Here is a 23,461-nt window from a genome sequence, read left to right on the forward strand (position 1 = left end):
ACACACACACACAAACACACACGCGCACACATGTACGCACACATACATACATACACGCACAGACACACACACACACACACACACAGACACACACATACACAAACACACACACATACACACACACACACACACACACACACACACACACACACACAGACAGACATGCACATACTATTACTTTTTTTAGGTATATACATAAACACGCAATACAGCCAAATTACTCCACGTCATTTATTTTTGTGGAAAGCCAGTGCAGGCCTGAGCGGCGGTCATATTTTGTACCGCGATGCGGTACATCTAGTTTAATAAGTCTTTCACCTGTAAATTGCAATAGGTACTGATCTGTTGGTACATACAAATGTTTCTTACACCAAAATATGACAGGTTGATTTGAAGTTGTCGTCCCGAGTCTCCTCTACTCATTTTAACCAGATCATCACCTAAACTAGCTGGAAGCGTCTCATGCAGCAGGACTCACTCATGGAGAGCAGAAGCGTCCGTAAAACAAAATGCTCTTCGATGGATTGTGTCGGATGAAGAAAAGGAAAGGATGGTCTGCACTGAAGACCCGCGGATAGGTACAACAATCTACTATTATGACGACACCGGTGGCTGCAGCCGCTTCGGTTCCTTCCTCGTTGACTTCAACAAAGGCTTTATGGATCACCTTCGACACCACCAGGTCGTTGTTGGAGGACATGCCTGAAAGATTCACCTTCTGCACGTCGAAAACATCCTCCATTCCCATGCTGATCAGAAGACTCTTCATGTCGTATTTTTCCTCCATCTTGAATCTGGGCAGAGATACTTCAGCCTCTTGTTTACGCATGACTTCTGGTTTGGTCCATTCCATGAGCTTCTCGTAGGTCAGTGCCTTTTCAAGCTGGATAATGAGAGAGACATGTCAGATGAATAGCTGAAATAGTCAAAATAAAAACTGCTCCACAAGTAAACATCTGACTGGTCACGGCTGGCTAATTAAGCATTCAAATCACCTTCTGAAGGCCAGTGGTGTCGTCTTCCATCTTGTTAGGAAGGATGATCAACATACTGAGATTATTCCCGTCATACGGCAGCTCCAGAACCTGACTGTTGATCTCTGGGATGAAGGCCAGAGGAAAGTCCTCCTTTTGATACATCATCTTCACTGGTTTAGTTTGATTCTGCCAAACATTAATGGAAACACATTATAACCCCTCATATTTCATCATGACTGTTACAAATATTATTAAAATAATATTTTAAAAAAGCATGAAATCTCACCTTGTTCAGCTTAAACTGCCCATCTCTGGTGGATTCCTTTGGGAATTTCATCTCCCAGTTTCCCTTGAAGTAGATGGCATTCACCAAAACCAGTTTCGTCATCCCATCGATGGCTCCCTGTGGCACCAAGTCCTTGATCTTCTCTAAAATACAAATGGACATTGTTCACTTTGAGCAGTGATTTGAACTGGTTGGTTTGATATTGTTACTATAAAGCTCAACTCAAGAACCCATGAAGCCAAACATGGCCCATGAACAGACAATTTTGCTGAATCTAAAGTGGTGCAAAAAACATTAAAAAAACTTTTGTAAGAGTGTAGAATAAGTTTCAAATTGAGAATAAGTTTATGCTGGATTCCACCTTGTGTTTTTGTCTCCACCCATTGGTTGATGTTGACACGAGCAGCCTCTGATTGGTTCTTGAAGTCCACCTTCTCCAGTCCGGCTTCATAGTAGCTTTTTGCGTCATCAAGGAATTTCTGTTACATAGCAAACCGATTGAGGTGGAAGTGATATTAGAGTTGAGAACATTTCCAGAACCTGCAGTGAATAAACCGAGTCTTACCTCAACAAACTGGTAGGATTGCTCTCCGTAGAGGCGGTTGGCAAGACTCAACACATATGGGACTCCTGGTTTGTTCAGATCACTCATGAACTTGCTGAAGCTGGAATGAATTTGGTCCTCAGGTTTTTCCTCTGGACATTTCTGTTTGCATCAACAATATCAGATTTAATCAGTTGAATCAGACGAACCCAAAGGATAAATGCATCTCTACAGTAAATACAGCTGTTCATGCAACAGAACCTTGACAGAATGTTAGCTAAAGTTCTGAGAACGTTCCCTGTTAACTGGGTTAGTGTTTGATGTAAATATTCATACGAAACCTTGAGTTCAGCAGGTGTCTGAGGATTCTGGGTTTGCTGCATCATTGGTGGTTCATTGTTAAAGCCCAGGACCTACACAGCATTGATATGGTAGAGTTAATAAAGATAACTTAAACATATATTGTGAATGCACAACTCAAATGCTCATTAGAATAGTTTCAAATGTACTAGAAAAGACAATGAAGAACTGATGATGTCAAACACATTCTTTGTTGATTTTGGCCCTCAGGCCTTTGATAATTAAATGAGTGGAAAGAGTGATTAATTGCTGGCACTTTACTGTTTATGCCATGCCTGGAACTCAATTTACATGTGGTGCGTCCAGAATCGAATACTTCCCTACGCCAAAAGAGTAAGGCAAGGCAAGTTTATTTATATAGCACATTTCATACACAATGGTAATTAAAAGTGCTTTACATAGAAGAAAATAAAATAATCAAAAGAAATAAGAATAATTAAAATAGTTTTTAATAAAATAAAAATACAGTACAAATAGTCGGACGAACAGTGGCACAGTGCTCATTCAGTAAATGCTCAGCTAAACAGATGTGTTTTGAGTCTGGATTAGTATGCACTGTATTTGAAACACAGTTGGCGAAAAGTCCCCGGATGACCTACTACTACTTCCAAGGTTCGGAAGTGCGCATTCGATGGACACTTTACTATCCCATGAGGCCACGGGAGAGGATTTATGAATGGCAGTGAAGCGACGCAACTGGCGCTGGTTGGTCACGTGACAGTAACAACATGGTGGATGTAGTACGTCCAGATTACATTCATAATACACATTCATACTTCATATAACATGCTTTTTAATGCCCGCAAAGTAAATTCAAATTCAAATGTATACATACTCAGACATTATGTGATTTCAGACGCAGCTACAGATTAGATCTCGTTCAGGAAACAATTTCCCGTTAGTGAAAGCATTTTTACATATATAAAATGTAAATGCTATATACAGAGATGGGAAGTAATGAAGAACAAATACTGTGTTACTTTACAAATTGTGCGAACCTAAAAAGCAAAAAATGCTGGCTTTCAAGAATTCGCCGTTGAATTTAAGAAAGCACTTAAAGGTTGTGTATGACAGATAATGCCCAGTTTTTGAAGCGATTTGCAGGGGTTCAGATTTAGGAGCGGCTAAGGATTTTTCCCTAAAATTTTATTTCTCAGTGTTGTATAAGGGATGTTGCCACATGTTGCTGGTGCTGATGGCACACACATTAATATTCAGTCTTTAGGACAAATTGTTTAGGCCAGTGAATAGTCCATGTCGCCAATTTGAGCATGTACTGATTTAAAGAAATACTTTTTCTTTTTTTATTATGGAAATGTGTACTCTGCTGTTAATTTCTCCAGTATTAAGCGGTCATCTGAAACCTGACAGGTTTAGTCAGATAGTTTCCATATGCTGTAGAACCGGTAAACCAGGTGAAGTGTAAATTATGCTTGCATTATAATTTTCTTTCTGTTTGTACTTAAATAGAATTTACAGTATAACTCGCCTCAATTTTGTAATTTTTAAAGCAACCAAAGACAAGAGGCAGAATCACCTTACAATCTATGATGTGGCCTAGGGGATGGCAAATATACTTTTCTCTGCTTGTGTATTACATAGTAGTTGCTCAGCCTGGATACATTCATTAGCTAACAAAATTTGAAATGTAGGCTAAGTTCTTTTGTATTAAAGCATCAATAGGATGTGAGGTCCAGTTACTTTTTAGTAGCCATTACTACCCATACTTTTTTACTTTACCTTGAGTGAAAGGTTTGAGTCCTTGAGTCTTTTTAAACATGAGTATCTGTACTTCTGCTTTAGTGAAGGATGTGTGCACTTTTGCCATCTCTGGCTATTGTAGGATTACAAATTTAAGAATATTAAATTAAAATATGTTTAAGATCTGCTGATCCTGCTTCCTTACATAACATCACATGAAAAACTAAGGTGAACTACACTGTATTGGGCATTCAAGGTGAACATGATGGCATCAATTTACTGATTAGATTCAAAATAGTTTCCACTGAAGGGGTTTTGTTAGTCTTTGATCTTCCTACTGAGAGTCAAACTATGTGTGAATGTTTACATAGTCTTAGTTCTTGTGACCATGTGATGTTTATACAATTTGGGGGGTACCGTTATCTTCAGTCGGGGGTAATTACCTCAATTGTCTTTAGATGATTAGATTTAGTGGTCATCTCTAAGGCTGTGTGTAAGGTCACCACTTTCAAAGAATGTCAGCACCTTTAAGGACAGCCCACTGAATGCCTATAAGATACCATGTAAAGTTCCCTTAGTTAGCCTTGATGACTGCAGCTACCGACAGCTTGTGTTATCAATAAAGAATCCTGCTGAAGAAACAACCAAGTCTCCTGGTCTTCGCTTCTGAGTTTCCAACACTATATAGGCTATCTAAATATAATATCAACAAACAACACGATTAATTAACTTTGAGAGCTGTAACAGTAAAAAAAAAAAACGTGCTAAACGTTTACAATAGAGTCCCACATGTAAAACTCAGCTGTGGGCGTTTACACTGAAGTCTCACAGCAGACACGCCCCTTCAAACAGAGCGTTCAAATCACAGCTTTCAAATCAGAGGCTAAAATCAGGGTAGGAAAAAGCACAGGATTGAACTCAACACTTGCAATAATGGGGAAGCATGAAAATGGTCTGTGTGATGAATGTGATGTTTTAGAAACAGCAGAGCATGTATTTTTTAAATGTAACAAATATGATGATCAATGACCAGTAAATCTTATGGTTTGAGAGATTCTCAGTCATATCGGTCTGTTTTAACCTTTTTAAAGAATACAGGATTAGAGCATATAGGATATAATGTATGGGAATCGTGATGCTTCTGCCCATCCTGGAAGAGGAGGGGAAAGAGTGGAAGCTGGAGGAGCTGAACATACAGCGCCAGCAGAGGGTGAGCGTGGCATTAAACAAACAAAAAAAAGAAACAGATTACAGATACCCATGATATACAGTATGTGGCGATAATACTCCTATTGAGTGAGCGGCCATTAACAAGAGGAAGGAGAAGAAAAAGAAGGGTAGAAAAAATGCCTTTTATATATAAATGATGACAATTTTTGTATGTAAAAATCTTATTAACATCATAAGTGCACCCCAGCAAACATTATACAATAAAACAAAAGAGTTCATGACCCCTTTAAAATCTGGAATGCATGCAAAGGCTTGTATCACTTCCTGGTCCCTCGGTCTCAGTCTACTCTCTCGCCACCCTCTTTTAAAAGTATATTGTGTGAGATCACCTTAATCATCTGATCTGCTGTGTTTCCTCTTGCACCGAGCGACACCATGGCCAGAGCCGAGGAGATGCTGACAGGAGAGAAGAACACATTTCCTGATGCGTTTCCTCCGCTGATCTTCTTGAACAGGTTGAGGGAGAACTGTGTGTTTGCTGCAGTCAAAGACTCCATTTGCACAAGCTAGAAAGTAAGAGAGAGAGAGATATGATCAGCATAACAAAAGTGAAAATCCCAAACAGAGCATTGTTCAGTTCAGTTGTCATTTCCTATGTAAACAACATCACGTGCTTGTCTCAGAAAAAATAAATCCATGCATTATCTATCATATGACAGTACAGCACTAGAACAGCAGTTTTTACATTTTCATCATTACACATACAGAAGTTCAATGTAAAAAATCTGTTCTATTCAAGCACTACCTAGAGTTTTTTTTATCAGGAACGATGATGTTTCCCCATGTATCAGAGGTGAAAGAATGATCTGCTGAGTCACTAAGTTTCATTCTTATAAACGTTGTCTCGCCCTGAAGAGCCCATCCTCTAAACTAATCCAGCCCTTCTGTAAAACGTCTCGGGTTACTCAACCATGAGAGGAGGGAATGAGAGGATATGTGTGTGTGTGTGTGTGTGACGTCACTGTTGGCCGGAGTGACTGCGGTTACGCCCACTGAGTGGCAAAAGACTAAGTAGTAGCATTGGTTTTCAGCGTGAATGCCGCGAAAAACACACAACACATCTAAAATGGGAAAGAGCTTTGAGATTGACTTTACAAATAGATTTGACAAAGAAATCTGAGATATATTTATACAGACTGTCGAAAGCTACAGCAAAGAGAAGCAAATGAATCGCTGCAATTCACAGAAATAGCGACTCCAGGCAGCGAAACGTGGATTTACAGTTGTCATTTTGTGTCAATATGTTGACTTTTGGGGTAAAATCATACCCTATATATTGTATTGACAAATCATCAATTAAATATTTACCATCTTATTGTAACGGTCATCAGCTGGAGTGCCCTCGAGAACCACCAGAGCGCACTCCATTTCAGATTGTCATTTTCCCGCACAACTACATTTCCCATAACTCACTGCTCGGACTCATCTTCACTGATCACATTCACCTGTTTGTCATTACCTTGTTTAGCTCACCCCTTATAAGCCTGGTTTTCACATTCAATCACTGTGTAGTTTTGTATGTGTTGCACTGCATCTCTGAGCATTTCTTTGGTTCCCTGTATTTCAGTTTCTTGGACTCTCTGCCTGCCTCTGGATTACCCGTTTGCCTTGTCCCAGCCTTGTGTGTTTGTTTGTTTGGACTGCCTACCTGGGGCTCGTTCTTCGTACGTTGCTTATTACATCCGAGATCAAATGACACATCCAAGATGATATCATCGTGCTAATCATGATCTGGCTAACTCGGTTCTTCGAACACACTTGCTGGATATGATTAGTATAGCTGGATTGAGTTATCTGAGATAATTGCGCGTTCATGCGCTGGGTTAAAAGGGGACATGTATCGATAGTAGAAACATTGATCAGCAACGCTGCTATTGGCTGGTCAGCGTGGCCAAAGAGCGCGCTCAGTTTTTCTCCTCAGCAGAGCAAGAACTAATAGTCGAAGTTAATTCGGAATTTTAATGTTTAATCAAAACGCCAGGGAACACCTCAAAGTCTGCAAAAGCCAGGAGAGAGGGCTGGCAAAAAGTAGCAGACAATTGAAATCCGTTAGAAGTGGCCATGTTAGATGTTTTTATCACTTATTAGCCTATATTTTTGTATTTTAATAATTGCATAATTACTTTGTTCATTGTACAAAAAGTACAAAAATATTCTATATAATGGTAATTTTTAGTTATATTACAGTCTCTTTTATAAAAGGCACTGTTAAATAAATGGTTGGCTGTTTATAAAAGCAACCAAGAAAAAGGCTGAGAAAAAAAAATAAAGATCTTAGTAGCCTACACTGTAAAATAATTTTTGCTGCATTAAATTAAGGCCGTATAGTCATTTCAACTGTTAAATCTTGAGTAATGATGAATTGCTTTGACTTGTGAAAGTGAAAACTGATAAACTTATTGTAGCAGTATGAGTTAACTTGTAACAAGCTGGCGTTCTTTTGGCCAATCACCGCCACAGGCTCCCTCCATAAATACGGGTAGTAGTCCCCTTTGACTGCCCTCTTGCTCGCTGGTGACGGAAGTGTCATACTTCCGGTTCACTCACTCCGTGCGTTGCTCTGCGTGTCTACAGGTAAAGTAGCGACTCTGCTGTCTCTGAACTTATTCCATTGTTATCAGCTGCCAAGGCCGCCTTAATGCACGGGCTTACCTGGGCTGAAGCCCAGGGGCCTCCCAAGTTCAGGGGCCTCCCATGTTCAGGTTCATGATGAGCTGAAAAGGTCATTTTGTTTTAACTTGTCAGATTTTGTCGCTGTATGTCGCTAGTCGCTTGTGGGCGTTGGTAGTGCTGTCACTCTAATGTTATTGTTAAGGTGCGTTCACACCAAACGCGAATAGAGCGTCTGGCGCGAGTGATTTCAGTGTTGTAAAGACGCGTTTACGTGCGTCTAGAGGTCCCGCGGCGCGAATGAGACTGCTCGTCTGGCCACATCTATACAAAACACCACCACAAGTGATATTATACAACTATATCATTTTAATTTGACTAGGAATTAGGCTCAAAAGAAACAGTATGCTGTTGGGAGAGTGTTTTTATATTACACACAGCAGTGTTCAGGGATTAAATCATTTACTAGATTAACGATCGATCAATCTACAAATTAAACTCACTCATACTGTCATCAATTACTAAAACGTCATCCGAATTTGACAAATAGGCTAATACATTTTCTTGTCCCTAATAGTCAACATAATGCAGGGGAAACTGTAAAATGAACTGCAGCAGTGCTAAACTTGCATCATAAAACTACAACACTCGAACTATAAATGTATGAATTAAACTCACTGAGACTGTCGACAGTTTCTTTTCCATGCATCATTTTATTATATCCATGTTTGTGGTTAGTTACAGTCAAATCATATAAAACAGTGAAATCGCCCTTGAACTCTTCTGTCTTGCCTGCACTGCACTCGAGACGGTGACGGGAGCTGAGCTCCACTGAAAGGCTTCTTTCCTATTGGTCGTCGCTCGCGAAAATCGCTTCTCATTTGCATAAAGTTGAAATTTAGTTGCTGTGTGTGGTTGTTAAATAAAGTGTCTTGTGTTTATGTGCTCAGTGATATGTTAATAACAATATTAAAATGAAAAACAATATTTAAAAAAATCACTGTTGTTGTAGGTCTCAAAAGAAACTAATGCATTTTGTGATGTAGATTACCTAGATAGGCTATTACACTTTTTTAAAATGAGACTCTTTAAATTGAGGGGATGGGGGGCCTACAAAACCTCTCAGCCCCGGGGCCTAACATTAGGTTAAGGCGGCTCTGTCAGCTGCCGTCATGTTTACTATGCATTGAACGCTCATAGATCTCCGGTTGGCGGGTCAGTCCTTCACTCCGTCGTCCAACGCATTCAAAAGCGGATGTTACTGAAAGCTGCCTGTACTGTTTGTACCCTTTGAGCTGCCTCCTCTTGGGTGATACAAAAAAACGCTGCTTGATCGGTATGTAGGATACATGGTGTAGGATTTATCTGTTTGATTTGGGGTTAATTCATTTTTTTAAAATAACTAACAGGAACCGGGCTGGTTCAACTGGAGATTGACGTCGACCGCAGAGCATTTATTCACTAGCTGCTGTTTTGCCTGGATTGCTGTTTGTTTAATGTGCATTTTGAACAGTGTACCATCAACCTTTAACGTTATCTGATTGCTGCACGTCCGTCCTTGAGTGTTGCTTGCCTAACGTGTCCATTTTGAACAGTGTATCAGCAACTTCACTCGATCGCGCTGCCTGCCCGTCCTGGACAAGCTGTTTCCTCATGTGTGTTTTGAACATTACGTACCAGCAACCCCAACGTTACTCGATCACTGCATAGCTGTCTGCCTAACGCAGATTTTGAACATTGCATTACCAACTCCACTTGATCGCTGCCCGCCCGTTCTGCCTGACGGCCACTGTGCAATCCCGGGCCGGCCATACGGTCGAATGTGTGAGCCTCCAGTTTAACGTGGGCCAGTATTTTAACTGTTTGAATGCCGCTGAAGGGGTTGGCTCTTTACAGTTATAATTTGGGTTGTGTTTATATTTCCTTTCTATTATTTTGTTTTCAATTTAGTTAATTTGTATTTCTAGTTGTTTCTTTATCAGTGATTTTAGTTTATCTCGTTAGATAACCTAATCCAGTTAATACATTTGTTTATATTTTATTCTGTCTTATTACTGAATTTGTTTTCCTTGGCCAAGGTTTCATTGTACTTTAATTCATGTTTATTTTGTTTTTCTTTGTTTATTGAGAAGTGTCTTAGAATTGATATTTTGTTTTGTTTTTTTAGTGTACTAGCTGCCTTCTGGAACCATTGCTGGTTCTGGCAGTTTGGTTATTTTGTGTTTAAGATTATTTCAATTTGTTTTCTTCATTTAAATATTACATTGATTTTTCTTTCTGTTGAGTGAATCCCCTTTGATCGTGTGTGTTGTGTCCGTTTCAGTTGCTGAGAGCCAAAGGTGGTGGTGTTGGTGTCCGGGTGGTGGTATCCCCTTCCTGCGTGCTGTGTTGTCTACTCCGTTTTCTTTGCTGTGTTCACTGTTGTTTTTGCGTTTGTGTGTGTTCACATGGTGACCTTTCTTGGGATTCCTTTGTGCCTTTGTGACTCCTTTCTCCCCCACCGGTAAGCCTCAGCAGCAAGTATGAATGTGTTTTGAATTGTTTTAAATTATTGAATAAAACTTGTTGCCCATTTTCAAAAATTGAACTTCGTCTCTGGCTGAATTGTTCACTTACCTGTGTGTCCTTAAAGGGATAGTTCGCCCAAAAATGATATTTAAGCCATGATTTACTCACCCTCAAGCCGTTCGAGATGCATATGTCAATCTTTTTTCAGACGAACACATTTTCAGTTATTTTAGAAAATGTCTTAAATCTTTCAGTGGTTATAATGTGAGGCAATGGGGTCCAGCTGCTTCAAGTCCGAGAATGTGCATGCATCCTTCACAAAAATAATCCACCCGGCTCCAGGGGGATAAACGAAGGCCTTCCGAGGGTAATCCGTGCGGTTTTGTCGTAAAAATGTACATATTTAAAACTTTATAAACGAAGATAACTGGCTTCCGGTGGCGGTCGGTGCGCGTTCATGGAGATGGATGCTGGCGTAGGACGTAGCGTAGGAAGCGTCGTGACGTAGAACGAACGTGACAGCGCAGCCAGAGAGCAGAGCAAAACAAAACTCTACGTTCGTTCTACGTCACAACGCTTCCTACGCTACGTCCTACGTCACACGCCAGCATCCATCTCCATGAACGCGCACCGACCGCCACCGGAAGCCAGTTATCTTCGTTTATAAAGTTTTAAATATGTACATTTTTACGACAAAACCGCACGGATTACCCTCGGAAGGCCTTCGTTTATCCCCCTGGAGCCGGGTGGATTATTTTTGTGAAGGATGCATGCACATTCTCGGACTTGAAGCAGCTGGACCCCATTGCCTCACATTATAACCACTGAAAGATCTAAGACATTTTCTAAAATAACTGAAAATGTGTTCGTCTGAAAAAAGATTGACATATGCATCTCGAACGGCTTGAGGGTGAGTAAATCATGGCTTAAATATCATTTTTGGGCGAACTATCCCTTTAAGTGAATCAATAGTATTGCAATTAGGAAATAAAGAAAATCATTCTCTGGGTGAAATTCCCAGGGTGGCGTAGTCGGTGTTTTTGGGGCAGGTTCCACCTAGACTATAACCTCCTCAGTACTGTTTGCCTCTCTGCATCGCCACATTATGTTAATGTAAAATATTTTGCCATGAGTTATTGATCACATTTTTCCAGAGTGTAGTTCATTGTAATGACATTGTGTTTTCCTCTTTTGTGCACTTTTACATAATACACCAACACTTGTATCTGTACCCAAGAAAGTGGTGCTGAAATATGTGCAGTAAGTGGACATTTTCTAGCTTTCCAAAGGAAAGAAAGTATAAGACTTTGTAATGTCCATTTGTTTCCATTGCACTGGACAGTGAATAAACCCTCTCAGACAACTGTCATATGGAGGAACTAGCCTACCTGCAAGTGCATAAATAACTTTACTTAATTTATACTTGTATGCTTTATGGCTGCAATATAAGTTGCAGGATTCCACATCTACAGAAAGGCCTACAGAAGAGTCTGCACAGACAGAGGAGACATAGGCCTACAGGTGGGCAGTGGATAGCCAACTTTTCCTTTTTATTTGTTGCATGAGGCATGTGTCTAATATCTCTTGTTGCAGGCAATTGACCACTGGCTTTTCTTTACAAAGAACAATTGAAATAAAACTCAAGGAACTAAGCATATTTGTCTTTTAATTTAATGAAAAGTGGGTTTTTTTTGGCAATGTTGTGTAATATGGCACATGCAACAATGTCACAGGCCCTGTCAGGTGTGCAACCCTCAGACTTTTCAGACACTGAAATCTTCCCTTTAGCCTAAGTTCATTTCATTGTGTGCCCTTGTCCTGGCTAGAGCTGCATTGTAACTGGTTTGGGTCAGGGAATGGGGTCATAAAACACCTGTCTGCAGGCAGGAACATGTCATAATCACCTATGAAAAAATGCAGTTCTGTTAGGATCAGCATAAGTGTATGTAATACAGTGAGCTTGATATTTAATTGTGGAACCTTTCTTACCACTTTCAAATAATGTGCATAAATGTGAATTTCTGAAAATTCTTAAGTCATGCACAGATCCTGGCCATTTTGCTTTCACATTTGTGATATGGAAGATTTTAGTCAACTGCCTTTTTTAAATTTGATATAATATTACTAATCTGGAATATTAAGAATCCCAATAGTAACTGGGCTGCACATTTACATTGTGAACCCCCTTTCTGTTCACATAATCCCCTTCATTGAGGCCTTGATGGCAGTCTATGGAAGCCTATAGTCTATGGTACCAATCACGTTAGTGAAGCCTGAGTGACATACTGTAATCGGCATGGTCATGATTGCATGATCTTCATAAAAAATTATGATAGCCAAAAAAAAAAAAAACTGCTTTACAACATTGGGTCTTAAGTGGCTTGGAAATGCCACAAAAAAAACTAAAACTGTTTTTTAAACCTAAAAGCGCCAGGTAAACTCCGAATGACACGACAGACAGCACTTTCCATCAAGTTCTCCGCATCTCCAATAGTGTAAAGGAAAGAGCCACTCGCAAATAATCTTAGGGCAAAGCAAACAGTTTGTCCTGTTGTTAAAGCCCGACTCCGACAAGTCGAAAATAAATGTGCGTTTCCAACAATTTAATAATGTAAACGACAATCTCACGAGTCACGAGAAAAAATATACATCTTAGAAAGTGCACTATCGCGCTGCGCTGGACTTCCCGTATCAGCTCCGCTTATGAAGCCACAGTCTAATCCTGTTTACATGAAATAAGCCTGCTCCCGAGCAGGTTTAAGCTTACGGACCTGTTGCTATGACAGCAAGTCCAGGATGAGCGTCGAAGAGCCAAACAATCCAAGATCATGCCAAATCGTCAACAAATCAAATCCAGCTAACTGAGTTAGCGACGTACGAAGAACGGGCCCCTGTTGCCTGTTCCTTTGTTTACGTGTCTGGATTGTTCCCTTCTGATTAAAGCTGCATTTGGATCTAAACTTTCTGGTCTCCGAGCAGTTCATGACACTTATATTTTGCATAATTTGATGTTTTTAAATAAACACTGCAAACTATAAAAGTTTTAGGGCTGGACGATATATATAATATTGATATAAGTGATCACCCGGCCGGATTTAGACCTGCCTATATTGTCTTTATATAAAGCGTTCACAGGCAAATTTGCTTTTTGTATTTGTATGGCATACTATCCACTGGCACATGCTAATAATGTCAGGTGCTGTGCATTATCTCGACACACTGACACTGACATGAGTCATGACACCTGACTGACACCGAGTCGCTGAACATGTCTCCGTATGTTGTGACACCTCCAGTAGTGACAATCCAACCGTCTTGATTTGCATTGCGAGAAGCTGGCTGCATCCTTGTCATTTATGACTTATAACAAAAACAAAACAATGTCTAAAAGATGCTATGTGATAAGGTGTACAGCAAACAAGCTAAAAAACCCAGAAATAAGTTTTTATATGTCGACATCAAAAAACGAGCGTTTAAGGACATAAATGTGGACACAGGCTGGAATGAATGGGTAAATTGTGGGATCCTGAGTGACGCTTATTCAACTTCAAATAAAAGCGTTTATACTTTTCATTTAAACAAAAAATAAAAATAAAGACACATTTGTGGTTCTCAGACATTAGTGGGTTTTTTTTTTTCTTTTTCTTTTTTCTCTATGCAGTGACTTTTTAAGTAAGACATTTTAAATGACCTTCTGTGTAGGGGACACTGGGGCTAGTTGTCACACTTTTTTTTTTTTACTCCAGTGATCATTTCTGTTTAAAAATATTTGTGTGTGTGTGTGTGTGTAGACACAAACTCTAAACTCTTGACAAGTGTTGTTATTCTCAACTAAAACTAAAAATGTAATTACTTTGGGTAGTTAAAAAATAGATGAAATAATAAATAAATATATATTAAAAATAAGAAATGTTTATTAATACATTAATTAAGAAATTAAATTAAAAAAAGGCTAAATTGAATGGAAAAACCCACCCGAATAAAATCGACAAAAGCTCATAACAAAACTAAACAAACTAAAATTAAGCTTTATTTTAATTATAAAATCACTGTAAAAATGAATACGCTATATCTACTCAACAAAATTGTGGCAACAGATTACAAGCAATATTATTAATTAAATGTAACAAATTAGAATTGAGTAATAATTAATCAAATTAATTCCTTAAAAGTTAACCATTTAAAATTAGTAACATTTTCCCAAAACATTTTTTAAACAAAAATATCTGAATAACAGACAGACTTTATTTTTTATTGGCAACATTGAAGACACCTGATGTTAACAAGCAGAATCACTGAAGGAGAAAACCACAATCACAACCCATTATGGTGATCAGTGTTTGTTTTAGTTGGGCTCATGACCCTTATATCATTAATTTTAGATTTTGTTTGGCTGTTGTACTTGAGTTATAACAGCCAGATGAACAAATAGAAAAGGTGATCTGATGGTGTTGATTGTGTTTTAACATAATCATTATTTCACAATCATTTGACCTGAATCACTTAACTCATATAGAGCCCAATTTCTGAGTTAGGTTTACTTAATTATAGCAGCACTGTCCTTGTACAGCATAATAAAGCTTAATTTTTGTTTGTTTAGGTCATATCTAAGTCATGCCTGAATCTCCTTCTATTGCGTTCCGGAAAGCACCTACAATTAAAGACAAATTGGTGAGACGAACACCACCCCCCCCGCGCGCCGCCGCATACTCACCCATCCCAGAGCGTCACCCCATAAGCACCATGCACCACACTCACTAATGCATACAGTAGGCCTATGCATCAACATGTAATTGAGAGCATTATGAAATAAGTGTTATCAACATGTCAATTTATTATAAGCAACACAAGACTTTAACAGCCAATGACATTTACAGCTGAGGAGACTGGACAGATTTTCTACTGTTTAGTGTTAATCACCATCTAACTCAGTCAGTTGAGCTACATTTAGCCTTAGATGTTATATGAATATGGTCCCTGAAGCACAGGTTTTATCAGCTGACAATTTTCAAAAAAAAAAATAATTTTCACAAATAGAAATTTACTTTTAGAAATGGTGTTTTTGAAAAAAAAAAAAAATGTTATTTTAAAATACATTTTACTGTGCAATTTCTTTCTAATTAATTTGAGTTAGACCAAACTTTTATTTTGGTGGGTTGTAGACATTTGAGTTTCTGTGTGTTTAAATAAACTATTATTATTATTATTATTAGGCCTGAAGTATACTCTACTGTGCAATAGTAATATATTTCTGTTATAATTTCTTCAAGTTATACCTAACTTTTATTTTGACAGGTTGTCGTAAAGATATAACAGTTTCTGTGTGTATATGAAACGAATGAATGACGATAGTTTTATCAAATTCTCGTCAAGTGACTCTCATAGCAGCTCTGCGATGAAATGCACATGTGTAGCTGTAGCCTACATCATGTCTCAATACAGTGAAATGCTGAAAACACCACGAGCGTGAGTCACCCGTGCTTCTCTCTATGTGTGTGTGTGTGTGTGTAGTGGAGCACACATTGAGCCGCTCATTCCCAGAGACGCGTATCTCTTTTAGCTTTAATATAGACACTAGTCCATATCGAGATTTGATTCATTGTACAGCAGGTACTTTTGATTTATTCATTCAAAAATAGCCAAAATCCGTGACGTTCTGCTTTATATAGCAAGTTCCATTTGTGACTGGATTCCGCGATTCGATCCGTCGCTTCGCAAACACAGACGGGGTGAATTTATGAATGAAAGTGTGAAAGTTCTGACACAAAACGAAGTTGATGCGTGTCCTCACGCTTTTTTAAGTGGGTATACGCAAATCCTTGGCCTTTTCTAGTGGGTATACGGCATACCTGCGTATCACGTAGACTACACCACTGGCTAGGAGTTTTAACACATGTGAGCAATTCCGAGCCTGGAAATATGTGCATGAATATGAATATACACGGCATGAAAATAAACAAAACTCGCGTGCAAATTAATTAATGTAACGGTTAATGCGGAACTACTTTATACGCGGGTTCTTTAGGGACATAATCTGAGATTGCAAGGCTGGAATGTGTGTGTGTGCGTGTGGCAGAGTGAGAGAGAGAGTCGCGGGCGCGATCGAACTGTGGAAACAATGTTGTTTTTGTATGTTTTTAATACCTCGTCATTTTGTATACAGGACATCATTCAAACTGCAAAGTGTTAACTTATATTTGTGTACACTCGCAATAAAACACAACAAATTCTTGCGTGTTTTGAGGGAGTTTCTTTCCTGTTTATCCTCGCCAGCCATAACCTCCATCGTTGTTCTGACGCTTAACGTCACATTCATGAAGTCTAATGACGGGTATACTGTAAAATCCAAATTTAACTGAACCTCCGGCACTATTTGAACATCGATTGACCCAGCAGGAGATGACCATTTTCACTTTTTATCACTGTTCTGCCCACAGCATGCCCACAGAAATGGCGCCGGGTCGGCAAATGCCCGTATGTTGTGACGTCATGTGGGAACTATGTATTGGTAGTAGAGGAGGTTGTCGCACTATTTTAGAATGACTGGAAAACACTGCTGTGTAAAAAACTTCTCCAGTGTCTCACACGATTGTCGTGGAAACCGTAGGAACCATGTGTTACAGTTTTTTCATATTTTAAAATGTAAAAAAAAAAAAAAAAAAATTTGTTTGGCATTGGTAGTAAGTTTCTCCCTGTAAGGACCCTTTTCTTTTGCCTCATTCTTCTCCATTTCTTCTTAATTTTCTCGTAATTTCTATTATAATTCCTCGAGCCGTCTTTCCTGCTCCGTCTCTGTATTGCTCTTGCACTGTTGCCCCTGGCAACCGATAGCGTATCCTCCCAAAATGGTGGACGGGCTCAATTCGTCACGTGACCGCAAGCTACCTATGAGTATGTCCTCATTCTCAATAGAAGTATTTGAGTTTTCATCCAGTACAGTGTAATTATGTATAATTAATATACATGTAAGCTGTGTATTATGTTTCATGTTCTGCTGTATTCAACGGCAATATTGTGTTGATGTTTTTGGGGAAGCCAGTAGTTTTAATGCCATTTATGTTGTTATGAGTGTGATTGTGATAAGAAAGAAGCATTGTTTGTTAGAGCATATCTTTTATTTGTTTGTTGCAGACCACACACTCATATGCTTACATTTCTAAGGACATAAAGCAAAGCCCATTAGGATCTGGCTCTCCACCTAAACTAGCTGGAAGTGTCTCATGCAGCAGGACTCACTCATGGAGAGCAGAAGCGTCCGTAAAACAAAATGCTCTTGGTTGGATTGTGTCGGATGAAGAAAAGGAAAGGATGGTCTGCGTTGAAGACCTGCGGTTTGATATAACACATAGTCTTCGCGACGACGCCGGTGGCTGCAGCCGCTTCGGTTCCTTCCTCGTTGACTTCAACAAAGGCTTTATGGATCACCTTCGACACCACCAGGTCGTTGTTGGAGGACATGCCTGAAAGATTCACCTTCTGCGGGTCAAAAACATCCTCCATTCCCATGCTGATCAGAAGACTCTTCATGTCGTAGGTTTCCTCCATCTTGAATCTGGGCAGCGACACTTCAACCTCTTCTTGACTCATGATTTCTGGTTTGGTCCATTCCATGAGCTTCTCGTAGGTCAGTGCCTTTTCAAGCTGGATAATGAGAGAGACATGTCAGATGAATAGTTGAAATAGTTAAAATGAAAACTGCTCCACAAGTAAACATCTGACTGGTCACGGATGGCTAATTAAGCATTCAAATCACCTTCTGAAGGCCAGTGGTCTTCCATCTCCATCTTCCATCTTCCATCTTGTTAGGGAGGATGATCAACATACTGAGATTCTTCCCGACATACGGCAGCTCCAGAACCTGACTGTTGATCTCTGGGATGAAGGCCAGAGGAAACTTCGCCTTTTGATACATCATCTTCACTGGTTTAGTTTGATTCTGCCAAGCATCAATGGAAATACATTATAACCCCTCTTATTTCATCATGACTGTTACAAATATTAGTAAAATAATAGCATGAATTCCTACCTTGTTCAGCTTAAACTGCCCATCTCTGGTGGCTTCCTTTGGGAATTTCTTCTCCCAGTTTCCTTTGAAGTAGATGGCGTTCACCAAAACCAGTTTCGTCATCCCATCGATGGCTCCCTGTGGCACCAAGTCCTTGATCTTCTCTAAAATACAAATGGATATTGTTTAGTTTGAGGAGTGATTTTAACTGGTTGGGTTTGATATTTTTATTATTTATCTCAACTCAAGAACCCATGAAGCCAAACATGGCCCTTGAAAAGACATTTTCGCTGAAACTAAAGTGCTGCAAAAAACATGAAATAACTGTTATTTGTAAGAGTTTAGAGTAAGTTTCAAATTGAGAAAAAGTTTATGCTGGATTTCACCTTGTGTTTTTGTCTCCACCCATTGGTTGATGTTGACACAAGCAGCCTCTGATTGGTTCATGAAGTCCACCTTCTCCAGTCCGGCTTCATAGTAGCTTTTTGCGTCATTGAGGAATTTCTGTAATACAGCAAACCGATTGAGGTGGAAGTGATATTAGAGTTGAGAACATTTCCAGAACCTCCAGTGAATAAACCGTGTCTTACCTCAACAAACTGGTAGGATTGCTCTCCGTAGAGGCGGTTGGCAAGACTCAACACATACGGGACTCCTGGTTTGTTCAGATCACTCATGAACTTGCAGAAGCTGGAATGAATTTGGTCCTCAGGTTTTTCCTCTGGACATTTCTGTTTGCATCAACAATATCAGATTTAATCAGTTAAATCAGACGAACCCAAAGGATACAGTAAATCTCTACAGTAAATACAGCTGTTCATGCAACAGAACCTTGACAGAATGTTAGCTAAAGTTCTGAGAACGTTCCCTGTTAACTGGGTTAGTGTTTGATGTAAATATTCATACGGAACCTTGAGTTCAGCAGGTGTCTGAGGATTCTGGGTTTGCTCCATCATTGGTGGTTCATTGTTAAAGCCCAGAACCTACACAGAATTGATATGGTAGAGTTAATAAAGATAACTTCAATATATATATTGTGGATGCACTTCTCAAATGCTCATTAGAATAGTTTCAAATGTGCTAGAAAAGACAATGAAGAACTGATGATGTCAAACACATTCTTTGTTGATTTTGGCCCTCAGGCCTTTGATAATTAAATGAGTGGAAAGAGTGATTAATTGCTGGCACTTTACTGTTTATGCCATGCCTGGAACTCAATTTACATGTGGTGCGTCCAGAATCGAATACTTCCCTACGGCAAAAGAGTAAGGCAAGGCAAGTTTATTTATATAGCACATTTCATACACAATGGTAATTCAAAGTGCTTTACATAGAAGAAAATAAAATAATCAAAAGAAATAAGAATAATTAAAACAGTTTTTAATAAAAATAAAATAAAATACAGTACAAATAGTCGGACAAACAGTGGCCCAGTGCTCATTCAGTAAATGCTCAGCTAAACAGATGTGTTTTGAGTCTGGATTAGTATGCACTGTATTTGAAACACAGTTGGCGAAAAGTCCCCGGATGACCTACTACTACTTCCAAGGTTCAGAAGTGCGCATTCGATGGACACTTTACTATCCCATGAGGCCACAGGAGAGGATTTATGAATGGCAGTGAAGCGACGCAACTGACGCTGGTTGGTCACGTGACATAAACAACATGGTGGATGTAGTACGTCCAGATTACATTCATAAAACACATTCATACTTCATATAACATGCTTTTTAATGCCCGCAAAGTAAATTCAAATTCAAATGTAGTACATACTCAGACAATATGTGATTTCAGATGCAGCTACAGATTAGATCTCGTTCAGGAAACAATTTCCCGTTAGTGAAAGCATTTTTACATATATAAAATGCAAATGCTATATATAGAGATGGGAAGTAATGAAGAACAAATACTGTGTTACTTTACTTAAGTAGATTATTCTGGTATCAGTTTACTTCACTATTTATTTTTCTGACAACTTTTTACTTTCACTCACATTTTTTACACAAACATGTACTTTCTACTTACAGTTCCAAACCTGGATCATTACTTTAATTCTAAACTGTATTTGCTGGCATGATCAATACTATTTATTGTCATTGTGCGCCTTTTTCAACAGAAAACATGACTCCCCCATTGGTGTATAATTTTCTTGACTATCACGCACCACAGACGTAGGCTATAAGATCCCACGGAGCAAGGCAGAAGACAACAAGAAGAATGATTAACGTTATGGATGAGACAGAGGGAGTTAAAGATGTCGACATGACTGAGAATAGAGACATTCCTGATCACGCACGCATATATGAGGGAGATTATGTTATTGTCTTCATTAAAAAGGATTCCTGGCGAATGCGCTACAAATTGTGCGAACCTAAAAAAAATGACAGTTAATGTGTATGACAGATAATGCCCAGTTTTTGAAGCGATTCGCAGGGGTTCAGATTTAGGAGCGACTAAGGATTTTTCACAAAAAAAATATTTCTCAGTGTTTGTATAAGGGATGTTGCTGGTGCTGATGGCACACACATTAATATTCAGTCTTTAGGACAAATTGTTTAGGCCAGTGAATAGTCCATGTCGCCAATTTGAGCATGTACTGATTTAAAGAAATACTTTTTCTTTTTCTATTATGGAAATGTGTACTCTGCTGTTAATTTATCCAGTATTAAGCGGTCATCTGAAACCTGACAGGTTTAGTCAGATAGTTTCCATATGCTGTAGAACCGGTAAACCAGGTGAAGTGTAAATTATGCTAGTATTATAATTTTCTTTCTGTTTGTACTTAAATAGAATTTACAGTATAACTCGCCCCAATTTTGTCATTTTTAAAGCATCCAAAGACAAGAGGCAGAATCACCCTACAATCTATGATGTGGCCTATAGTATAGGGGATGGCAAATAGTTTTTTTCATCAGCTTAGTCTTTTCTCTGCTTGTGTATTACATGGTGGTTGTTCAGCCTGGATACATTCATTTGCTAAGAAAATTTGAAATGTAAGTTCTTTTGTATTAAAGCATCAATAGGATGTGAGGTCCAGTTACTTTTTAGTAGCCATTACTACCCATACTTTTTTACTTTACCTTGAGTGAAAGGTTTGAGTCCTTGAGTCTTTTTAAACATGAGTATCTGTACTTCTGCTTTAGTGAAGGATGTGTGCACTTTTGCCATCTCTGGCTATAGGCTATCTAAATATAATATCAACAAACAACAAGATTAATTAACCTTGAGAGCTGTAATAGTAAAAAACGTGCTAAACGTTTACGATAGAGTCCCACATGTAATACTCAGCTGTGGGCGTTTACACTGAAGTCTCACACACGCCCCTTCAAACACAGCGTTCAAATCAGAGGCTAAAATCAGGGTAGGAAAAAGCACAGGATTGAACTCAACACTTGCAATAAATAATGGGGAAGCATGAACATGGTATGTGTGATGAATGTGATGTTTTAGAAACAGCAGAGCATGTATTTTTTAAATGTAACAAATATGATGATCAACAACCAGTAAATATCACAGTTTGAGAGATTCTCAGTCATATAGGGCTGTTTTAACCTTTTTAAAGAATACAGGATTAGAGCATAGGATATAATGTATGGGAATCGTGATGCTTCTGCCCATCCTGGAAGAGGAGGGGAAAGAGTGGAAGCTGGAGGAGCTGAACATACAGCGCCAGCAGAGGGTGGGTGAGTGGGTGGGGCATTAAACAAACAAAAAATACAGATTACAGATACCCATGTAAGATATACATTATGTGGCGATAATACTCCTATTGAGTGAGCGGCCATTAACAAAAGGAAGGAGAAGAAAAAGAAGGGTAGAAAAATGTCTTTTATATATAAATGATGACAATTTTTTTTATGTAAAAATCCTACTAACATCATAAGTGCACCCCAGCAAACATTATAAAACAATAAAACAAAACCCCTTTAAAATCTGGAATGCATGCAAAGGCTTGCGTCCCTTCCTGGTCCCTCTGTCTCAGTCTACTTTCTCGTCACCCTCTTTTAAAAGTATATTGTGTGAGATCACCTTAATCATCTGAGCCGCTGTGTTTCCTCTTGCACCAAGCAACACCATGGCCAGAGCCGAGGAGATGCTGACAGGAGAGAAGAACACATTTCCTGATGCGTTTCCTTCGCTGATCTTCTTGAACAGGTTGAGGGAGAACTGTGTGTTTGCTGCAGTCAAAGACTCCATTTTCACAAGCTAGAAAGTAAGAGAGAGAGAGATGATCAGCATAACAAAGTGAAAATCCCAAACAGAGCATTGCTCAGTTCAGTTCTCATTTCCTATGTAAACAGCATCACGTGCTTGTCTAAGAAAAAATAAATCCATGCATTATCTTTCATATGACAGTACAGTACTAGAACAGCATTGCATCATTTTCATCATTACACCTGTTCTATTCAAGTTCTATTCTATTTTTTAGCAGGAACGATGATGTTTCCCCATGTGTCAGAGGTGAAAGAATGATCTGCTGAGTCACTAAAGTTTCATTCTTATAAACGTTGTCTCGCCCTGAAGAGCCCATCCTCTAAACTAATCCAGCCCTTCTGTACAACGTCTCGGGTTACTCAATGAGAGGAGGGAATGAGAGGATATGTATGTGACATCACTGTCGGCCGGAGTGACTGCGGTTACGCCCACTGATTGGCAAAAGACTAAGTAGTAGCATTGGTTTTCAGCGTGAATGCCGCGAAAAACACACACAACACATCTAAAATGGGAAAGAGATTTGAGATTGACTGTACAAATAGATTTGACAAAGAAATCTGGGATATATTTATACAGACTGTCGAAAGCTACAGCAAAGTGAAGCAAATTAATCGCTGCAATTCACAGAAATAGCGACTCCAGGCAGTGAAACATGGATTTGCAGATGTCATTTTCTGTCAGTATGTTGACTTTTGGGGTAAAATCATACCCTATATGTTGTATTGTTATATATTGTATTGACAAATCAGCAATTAAATATTTACCATCTTATATTTTGCATTATTTTATGTTTTTAAATAAACACTGCAAACTATAAAAGTTTTAGGGCTGGACGATATGACGATATATATAATATTGATATAACTAAGTGATCACCCGGATTTAGACATACCTATATTGTCTTTATATAAAGCGTTCACAGGCAAATTTGCTTTTTGTATTTTCCTGGCGTCGAAATCAGCAGTAGCAGTATTAACATTATATGATGCACAGAAGCCAATGGCACATGTCACTATGCGTATTGG

The 23,461-nt window shown here is 38.9% G+C and overlaps 2 protein-coding genes, 1 long non-coding RNA gene and 1 pseudogene across 4 annotated transcripts in view; 1 reads left to right on the forward strand and 3 right to left on the reverse strand.

Annotated features, from left to right (window-relative positions):
- LOC309483405 (leukocyte elastase inhibitor-like) overlaps window positions 1-22,739 on the reverse strand; it is a 61,555-nt pseudogene extending 38,816 nt beyond the window's left edge. Inside the window, exon 1 of the transcript XR_014211709.1 lies at window positions 22,619-22,739. The product of XR_014211709.1 is annotated as a leukocyte elastase inhibitor-like (transcript). The remainder of the gene's footprint in view (window positions 1-22,618) is intronic.
- On the reverse strand, window positions 217-9,535 carry LOC309483402 (leukocyte elastase inhibitor-like). Its single transcript, XM_082149233.1, has 8 exons — window positions 9,455-9,535; window positions 5,428-5,604; window positions 2,149-2,220; window positions 1,829-1,969; window positions 1,625-1,742; window positions 1,264-1,406; window positions 996-1,163; window positions 217-883 (listed from the first exon to the last, which is right to left on the reverse strand). Exons 1-8 carry the CDS (start codon window positions 9,518-9,520, stop codon window positions 479-481), a joined length of 1,290 nt encoding a protein of 429 aa, XP_082005359.1. The 5' UTR covers window positions 9,521-9,535; the 3' UTR covers window positions 217-478.
- On the forward strand, window positions 7,506-10,295 carry LOC309483425. Its single transcript, XR_014200559.1, has 2 exons — window positions 7,506-7,672; window positions 10,032-10,295. It is a non-coding gene; the product is annotated as an uncharacterized lncRNA (long non-coding RNA).
- On the reverse strand, window positions 17,174-22,734 carry LOC309483404 (leukocyte elastase inhibitor-like). Its single transcript, XM_082149235.1, has 8 exons — window positions 22,619-22,734; window positions 22,251-22,427; window positions 19,133-19,204; window positions 18,812-18,952; window positions 18,608-18,725; window positions 18,243-18,385; window positions 17,970-18,152; window positions 17,174-17,857 (listed from the first exon to the last, which is right to left on the reverse strand). Exons 2-8 carry the CDS (start codon window positions 22,416-22,418, stop codon window positions 17,453-17,455), a joined length of 1,230 nt encoding a protein of 409 aa, XP_082005361.1. The 5' UTR covers window positions 22,419-22,427; window positions 22,619-22,734; the 3' UTR covers window positions 17,174-17,452.
- Window positions 22,740-23,461: the final 722 nt, after the last annotated feature.

This window comes from Leuciscus leuciscus, assembly GCF_965113295.1.
Source record: "Leuciscus leuciscus genome assembly, chromosome: 20".
NCBI lineage: Eukaryota > Metazoa > Chordata > Actinopteri > Cypriniformes > Leuciscidae > Leuciscus > Leuciscus leuciscus.